The sequence below is a fragment of the Rhinatrema bivittatum genome, chromosome 9, assembly GCF_901001135.1.
Source record: "Rhinatrema bivittatum chromosome 9, aRhiBiv1.1, whole genome shotgun sequence".
NCBI classification, from domain to species: domain Eukaryota; kingdom Metazoa; phylum Chordata; class Amphibia; order Gymnophiona; family Rhinatrematidae; genus Rhinatrema; species Rhinatrema bivittatum.
This window is the reverse complement of record NC_042623.1, coordinates 40,337,322-40,346,053: the sequence shown is the minus strand read 5'-3', so window position 1 is coordinate 40,346,053 and position 8,732 is coordinate 40,337,322. Positions and strand designations below refer to the sequence as shown.

The following is an 8,732-nucleotide window of genomic DNA, read 5'->3' as shown; positions in this document are numbered from 1 at the left end:
TTAAATTTAAAATATACATAAAATTAACAAATAGCTAGAGGAGATACTAGCATAAACAAAATATTTACTAACAATATTGTGGGCCATGGGACTTATAAAAATTCCAGCAGAGGGGGAGGGGAAAAGGGAAAGGGAGAAGTGGGGGAGAAATTAGAGAATTAATATATATATACAGCCACCCCCCTCATAAAGCCACAAACTCATACTACTTGCTCCAGAAACCACTCTCTCACAGAGGAACTGGAATTTAAATGTAAATCACTACAGTAAGAAAAAAATCAGCTCAAACTACCTTTAACACAAAGCTACTCTACTAAGCAATTACTAAAACAAACTACCCACGACCCAATTCCCAGCTCCCTCGCAAAGGGCAACCTTCTTTACGTTTTTCTCTTTGGAAGTGGACTTGCCTGTACAGTGGGGCTCGGGCTCCCCCACAATGTGATCTGAATGGGAAGGAGGCAGCAGAACACCTCAGAAGACCTCAGTCCTGGGGCTTCACAGGAGAATTCCCCCACTTGACAGCTGAAACTCCAGCAGGTGACATCTCTCCTCCTCCATGTCAGAGGAGCAGGGGAGGCGGTGGCGGAGGTAATGCTTAGGAAGCAGGTTCCTTTCACCTTCTCTGCCTTAAAGCCTGCCGGGGGAAGGCATTTCTGTCAAGGAAACCACTGAAGTGGAGAAAGCTCAATGATTAGGATTCTCCTTCTAAAGCTGCAGTGAAAGCTAAATTACTCTAAATATCAACTTGCCTGCTGCTGGCTTGATTCCATCTCTTTTCAGTCATATTGCCTTTCCTTTGTTTACTATTGCTTTTCTATCCTTTATTTCTACCTATGACCATATCCTGTTGACAGTACTAATTTACGTCCCTAATGTATTTTATCCATAGGTACCTTTGTTTTCAATTTTTATTTTTCTTGGGAATTTCATTATAACAAATACAAAATTAGAAAAAAAAACTGTGCAAAAATGACATTCCATACAAGAGAATAATCAGTGGAAAAGTCTTTTTTTCCAATGATTTTTGTAATAGCATTGGAATTTCTAGGAAAAATAAAATAAAAGCTGAAAATGAAATCACTCTTTATATACCACACAAGCTGGCTCAAGGTAATCATCCCCCCAAGGCCATTCATTTAAATGCAGTTCAGGTTGATAGAGTGGCCTGTGTGAAGTGAGTTGGCAACGGAGGTACTGCTGCATATTTCAAAACTTCAGGTCCTCCTCCAAGGCTGTGACCGGATGAGCAGTTAGGGAGACTTCCCCTTTTGGCAATGTGGGCATAGATGGATTTTTGGCCTCTGCTGGTCCTAGGTACTACTTGTCCCCCCTCCCAGCAGACCTTTGTCCTTGCAGATCTGTTATTTTTCCCCCCAACCCCCTCCTCCTACCAGGCTTTATCTTCTTTCCCTCCCACTGCCCCACAAACCTCTAAATTGTGACTCTGGCAAAGGCTGCCTGGGACTGTGAGGCTGCGGTCTGGCACTCAATGAAAAAGCAGTATGTCCACTCCCACCCCCAGGCTCCTGTGAGTGCTAAACCACAGCCTCACTTGGTCCCTGCACATGGTGTATGCTTTCTTTTTCAGAAAGAAAGCCCCCATACCGGCAGTGTAGCTTTTGGTCAGCGGTGCAGAAAAGAACCAGAAGGCCAGGTGGAGGAAGGGGGGTTGTATTTCAGATTGCTAAGTAACTGGGGTAGCACGCATGGCTGGTGAGAACTTTACAGCCCTAGGCACAGGCCTCTTAAAACCAGGCCTGGACAAGGGGTTGTCTTCACTATATACAGGCTCAATCCAGTGCCCTCATGCTGTCACATTCTCAGTTGCATCATTAGCCCTGCCCCCTTAAAAACACTGAGGGCTCTCAGTTTCAAAAGCCATAGCAGAAGCACATTCACAATGTGGGCCCTGTCACACTCCTACCTGAATGCATTATGCTGCATCCTTTATCACTGAGTTGTGACAAGAAGGCAGAGAGGCAGGAAATTCTAATTTAAGAGATTTGGTATCTTTTGGGAAATGTTCAAGGCTTTTTTCTCATACTACAAGACAGCTTGCTAGTTTACCTAATCTATATAGTATATTTTCCTATTTATTGAAAAATTTCTAACTCCCCTCCCTGGTCTTTTGTCAGAGCACACAAAGTAATGCCTAAAATATAACCAGGGTTACTTCAGAAATTGTCAGGGTGAGGATGAAAATAATGGGGTCATAGCAATGCTGCTACTCAAAGTATTGTACAAAGGCACATGTCCCTTCCCTCACTTCTGCCCTCCCAAAAGCATTCCAAAGGGTCAGCAGCAATTGGGAGCACAAGGGGTGACAGCACAGACTCCCACATCCTTCAGTGTATTACAGGAAACATGGTTGGGTGCCTGAGTAAGGGTACACAGCCATGCATGCGCCTCTTACAGCACTCACTGATGCATGTATACAGACAGTCAGTCACAGCCTACAGCCCTGTTATGGGGTAATCCCCAGCACAGGAGCAACTCGAGACCTAGAGACAGGACTGGTCTATCACTGGTGATCGTCTGCCTGCCCGACCACCATTCCCTCCAGTTGAGCCCTTGGGTTCTGGTGGCTGGCAGGACTTAAGGAGCACACAAGTAACTAGATAGTTCTAAATAAAAAAAAAGGGCTGGAACTGGGATAGCATTAAAGGATGCCCATTAAGCAAGATAAAACCACCAAGCAAGGCCACAGATAAAAGACACACACAAATGGGCCAGAACAGAGGGCAAAGCAAAACGAACACAGAACAGGAGACCAACACACAGAGAAGGTAAGGCGAATCAGAGCCCACACCACAACATGGATTAAGGGAACTCCAGGGTTAACCAACTTACTTGCAGGGAGGCAGGTTTAAAAAGGCAAAGCAATGCTGCAGCATGGGAGTTTACGAGGCAAAGGTCTATACAACTCACAGACTTTGGCCCACTGAGGGCCCCTGCAGGCAAGAGGGCAGAGCTGCAGCCTGAGACCTCATGGATTATCCACAAATGCTGTAGCCTAAAAGCTGCATTCTGAAACTATTCATTTTTATTACTATTAAATACTGAATCATCTTTAGGAAGGTACTTATGTTGGGGGAGGGAAAGGGCAGTACTCCCTTAGGGATATACCAGACTTCAACAGTAAGCGCAGCCATTCGGTTCTAGTACTTGATGTTTTAATTTTATGGTTTGTGATTTTTTTTTGGCCCAGTTTTCTCCTCCAATGAGCTTTCAGCTCACTCAGTAACAGCTTTCATTTGCAAGGTCCTTGGGCTTTTCCCTTTGTTTTATAAACCATCTTCCCCAACCCTGCCATTCAGTATAGCAAATTTTCAATTATAGAACAAGCTTCCTGTGGCTCTTAAAGAGAATGACCTACTGCGTTTCACCAAACTTTTGGAAACACATGTTGTTCTTGGCGTTTTCAGTTTAGTTAATTTTGTAAATTTTTACGGTTGGCTATTTTATGATTTGATGTATACTATATTTTTCTTTTAATATTTGTCCTTTTGCTGTTTGTTTGCTTGCTTGAAATGTTATAATTTTACATGTGTTGAGTTTTTACTTTGTATGTTTAATTGTAACCTGCCATGTCTATGCAGCAGCACGCTTTAAGTAAAAATAATTTGGCTTCCCCTGGACCTCAGTATTGGGACGATTCAGTAAAGTCCGCGGGAGAGCCCGCTCTCCCGGCGCACACACAGGCCACTCACCTGTGCGCACGATTCAGTATTTAAATGAGGCCCAGCGGTAGAAACGGGCAAAAGGAGGCGCTAGGGACACTAGTGCATCCCTAGCACCTCCTTTTGGCCCGGAGTGGAGGCTGTCAGCGGGTTTGACAGCCAACGCTCAATTTTGCCGGCGTCGGTTCTCGAGCCCGCTGACAGCCACGGGCTCGGAACCCGGACGCAGGCAAAATTGAGCATCTGGTTTTCGACCCGACAGCCACCGGCAGACTTCAAATATATATATATATTTTTTTTTTTTTACTTTTTTTACCCTTTGGGACCTCCAACTTAATATCACCATGATATTAAGTCAGAGGGTCACAGAAAAGCAGTTGCACATTTCTCTTACTGAATCGCGCGGGAATACCTAACAGGGCCATCAACATGCATTTGCAAGTTGATGGTGCTATTAGGTTCGGCGGGTTGGACGCGCGTTTTCAGCCCCTTGGCAGGTTAACAGTGTGCTCCGGAGCGCACTGTACTGTATTGGCCCGTATGTATGCACAGATTCTAGCACCCTCTGTTATTTAGGAGATGTTAAAGCTGTCTTCACAGCTTTTGCCCTAGTTCCTGACATTATGAAAAAGAAGTACTATCAAATCTTTAGATAATTTAGGTGGTAGTTCTATAAAATACAATTTCCTCGGAGGTTCAACCCACTGTCTGGACTGATCCGGGTATGTACAGGGAATGCTATTTTATTCCTTGAGATACCAGATTCAGCTTAGTAGTCCCATATCTAGTCTCCTCAGATCAGGTGGGGTTTGTAAGAGGTAGACATTATGTCCGAGGTCCTTAAATCAATCCATATGCAGGGCCTGATTGTTAGTTTAGATGGGGAAAAAGCCTTTGATAAGGTGCAATGGAAATTCAGGTTTTGGACTGGAGGGATGTATTTTTTTTTGGTGCATCTTTTGTCCAATGGCTGCCATTGCTATATATTAATCAAGTGAGGCTTACAATTAATAGCCAAGTGTCACCTTTTCCTTTGATGCTCACTATCCCTTTTGCTATTTGTCTTGATAGTAGAACTATTAGCTCTACAATTGAGACTGAATCCTTAAATAAAGGTTTGGAAGTAAGCAAAAAAAGAGATTTGCTTGTGTGCAGTTAATCTGCTAATCTTTGTGACTCTCTTAATATAAATGTTATAATTTTTCAAGAATTTGGTAAATTTGCCAGTTTCAGTATCAATTTTAATATATCAGAGGTACTACCTGAAATGCTCTGTTCTACATGCAAGACCAAGAGGCAGGCAGAACTCTGGCATTTCAATACATGGATGAGACAATGGTGCAGGGAAGAGGGTTTTAAATTTGGTAGGAACTGGACAACATTTTGGGGAAGATGTGTGGCAAAGTCTGGGCACACTGCTGATACACAAACATGTGCATACAAAAGACACACCCAAAACGGAGCGCACAACACATACGCAGAGCTGTGCATACAGACATTCCAACAGAGGGCAGTCGAGCATGCACATGCCTTGGCTTTCAGGGAAAAATTTAACCGTGGGGCCTAGCTCACCTGTGCTGTTCAACCCACCAGGCTGCCCAGTTCCCCTAATTCCCACAGGAGCAGGAATGAACATTGGGACAGTGTGCCGAGAACAGAACGGAGGAAGTCCTGCTAATCCCTCTATACTGTCTCTACCTGAATTTCTTTTTAAGTTACTGGAGCTCAGCCTTGCCTGGCTGAGTACAGAGACAAACTCCAGCTGCAGGGAGAGAAGGCACCTGCCATCTCCGTCGTACTTGGCTTCCTGCACCCACTGCCTTTAAGCTGTCCAATCAGTTAAGTCCATGCCGACATAACCAGCTACTGGTCCAAGGCACACCTCTGAGGGACCATGGAAATCACCTCAGGAATTCTCAACTGGAGGAGGGACCACCAGAGGAGAGCAGGGCTTTTTGTATTTGTTCTAAAATTCTCCTTCCAAATCTGAAGCAATCCCCATATGGAGATGCACTCCACCATCTGCTGGAGAGGAAGAACACTGTCAGGCTGAGGTCACTGCAGAAGTATATATACTATGATGTCAGCTTCCTCAGTCTCCATCTGTTGTCAGGGGAGCAATAACCCCATTTGTCCTGAGTCAATCTGTCTACACACTAGGAAATTAATGTTTGGGTACTTACGACTTGGACTGGCAAATGTTAGCCAGGATACTGGGTTTGATGGACACTTGGTCTGACCCAGTATGGCATATTTTATGTTCTTATTGCATCTGCCCTTAAGCTCCAAGTCTGTTCTGATTTTGTTTAATAATTATAAAGAAATTACAACATATATGCCACACTGCATTCACTAATATTTGTAGTTTTGAGTGTTAGCAGAGTAAAGCAAGATGAGCCAATTATTGTGGCCCAATTTGTAAACACCTACAGCTGCACCATAGGACTGAAAGTAGCTTATAAAATGTGATACAAGTCACTCTAAAAGCAAATTAGGTATTTACCTAATCATAAGAAAAGGTAAAATATTCTACTTGGCTTGTTTTTACTATTTTCCTCTGTAATGCAGCAACAATTATATGCAACTTGAGCAACATTCAGATCTTGGCGAGTTCAATTTAATTTGCATATTATTGCTGCTGAACTTAGTCGTTTCCAAAACAACCCACCAATGAGGTGTGGTGCATTTTCTAGTTCTGTGCTACAGAATCTGTATTTGGCTCTTTTTTTTTTTTTTTAATGCTTGCTGTAAATCTTGTCACCTGCTACAATTAAGATTTATTTTGACCTCTATTTAGCTATTCCTGTAAAAAAAAAAAGTTTAGAGCTACTGAAGTACTCTTTGTATGAGCAAATAAGGAAAAAGTGATAAATGAACAAATACAGTGGGAAAATATATGACGAGTTACTTCAATAACCACCGTCATTCCACGGGAGGGTCGACCCCTGAATGTAGTGTCCTTTCCGTGCAGGAATAATAAAAGTTACTTTTTACTTGGAAGCTGGCGTTCTGTAGCAGAAGAGCCTACACGCATACATACACACGAATAAAGCAGATCACAGGCGGGGACGTAACTGCTTAAAGTCACTTCCAGTGGGTCACTTACAAGCGCGTACAGAGGTCAACGAAACGAAGATGGAAAGTGTTTACTGCGATGGGAACTAACACCTATAATAGAATAAAACTAAAAAGACACCATCAAGACCATTTTAGATTTATTAAAACAGATTTATTATACAAAGGCTTAAGACTCTCTAGGAAGAGAGTGTAGTGCATAAAAAAGGCGTGACGCGAGAAGTGAATGTGGAAATATAGCAGACAAAACGTATCGCTATCAAGTGGTTTGGGTAAAGGTGAACACATTAAATAATGCAGGCAGCGTCCCCGCACATTGACAAAATACATTATTCCTTTACCAAAAACTGTCCGTTTCCAAAACAGGGACATTTTATTCACAGCAGAGATATACTAAAGCACGTTTCCTATGGGCAAAAGTCTGCACTGGAGCTGGCCCCGGACAGTTTCGTAATTACACTTTTAATTCCGCCCACAGCCTGAGGCGGTTGCATTAAATGCACAGGTTCTCTCCAGAAAATACCGCATCGCTAACGGTTTCCGTTCAAAATAACGCATTAAAAGAAACCGTCGAGTGTTGTCCCAGTCCAGGCCGTAACACACACCCCGGGCGGGGCTCTCATTCAGCACCGCCCTCCACCGGGCCGAGGCACAGGGCGTTAAAGCGCGCTAAAACACTGCCCCCGGTGCAACAGCCGAGGAACGGGAGCCCGGTACTCACAGTGGCTCCTCCCCCATCCGCAGTCTCTCTCTCCACCGAGCGCTACAAACACTGTGGGTTTTTCTGCCTCCCGCTGAGCAGCCATGATCCGCAGCCGCTTCCTTTCTTCCCCGCTCCGGATGAGGCACAAAAATGGCTGCGCGGCCCTCGCCTGTCCGCCCGCCTCTGATTGGTGGGATCCGGAGCCATTCCGCGGTCCGCCCACTCTTCGCCGAAGCCGCGCGGCCCCGCCCCTTTCCGTCGGGCAGCCCGAGCTAGAGCGGAGAGTAAATACATCACTGGAGCCCAAAATGGCGGAGTCGCTGAGCCCCGTCCGCGGCGCACCAGCTCAACAACAAGGGCCGCGTCAGAGAGCCCCGGACGCCCGGCTGCAGCTCGCCCGCAACCCGCTCTCGCACCCACTGAAAAAGCTGAAGACGGGCGAAAAGGGGCTGAAAGTGAAACGCGGGATCGGTGGCGGGAACAGCAGGCGGCGGCAGCAGCAGCAGCAGAGTTATGGCAGCGCTGCAACATGGAGCTTTGCTCCCGGAACCGGTGGTTGTATCCTCGCCCCTGCCGCCTCGCTTCAGATAGCCCCCCCGCAGCGAGAACTTCCACGGCAGCCCTACCGCTCCCCAAAGCCCAAGAAACCCAAGGAGAAGCGGGACAAGAAGAGGCGGCACCGAGCAATCAGCGAGGACATGGAGGAGAACGGGGAGCTGAAGTTAGCACCTCAGAGAGGAGAGCGACTGTCCCCGGAGCTCCGGCCCGCGCCCCGCTGTAAGTCCCCTCTGCGAGCCGAGCCTAGAGTGCATTAGAGGCGTGGAGGGTGACCGCGCGTGGTATGTGCTCACTGGGAGGAAGGGGGTGGGGAAGCGCGTGTTGTATCTCCCACGCGCGCGGGCGGAAAGGGGCCATGAGTGGCGCGCGCGGTGCCTTGCTGGCGGGAGAGGAGGGTGGGGAAGGAGCGCGCGCGCGCGCATGTGATGGTTTGTTTCTAGGTTGCCCGCACAGGAAATAAGAACACAAGTGCCATGCTGGAGCAGACCAAGGTCCACCCAACTCAGCGTTCTGTCTCCGACGGTGGTTAGTCCGGGTCACAAATACCCCTCAGATCCCCAATAGTTGAGCCATTTCTTGAATTTTGCTCCCAGGGTTGTAGATACGAGTTTAATTTTAGTCACGGCTTTTCATCTGTGGTTTAGTTGGAAAGTTATCTTTTGTTTCCTGGAAGCTCCTGGACTATGGTTAGAAGGGTGTACGTGACCCAAATC

The 8,732-nt window shown here is 46.2% G+C and overlaps 1 protein-coding gene across 3 annotated transcripts in view; it reads left to right on the top strand.

Annotated features, from left to right (window-relative positions):
* Positions 1-7,360: 7,360 nt before the first annotated feature.
* Positions 7,361-8,732, top strand: part of RSBN1L (round spermatid basic protein 1 like) — a 124,069-nt gene continuing 122,697 nt past the window's right edge. For 2 of the 3 annotated variants that reach the window (XM_029615044.1, XM_029615043.1), the window contains exon 1: positions 7,361-8,238. In XM_029615044.1, coding sequence (XP_029470904.1) covers positions 7,563-8,238 — 676 coding nt within the window. In that variant the 5' untranslated portion in view covers positions 7,361-7,562. Of the gene's footprint in view, positions 8,239-8,430; positions 8,545-8,732 lie in introns of those variants that run through there. The other variant, XM_029615045.1, reaches the window with a different exon arrangement.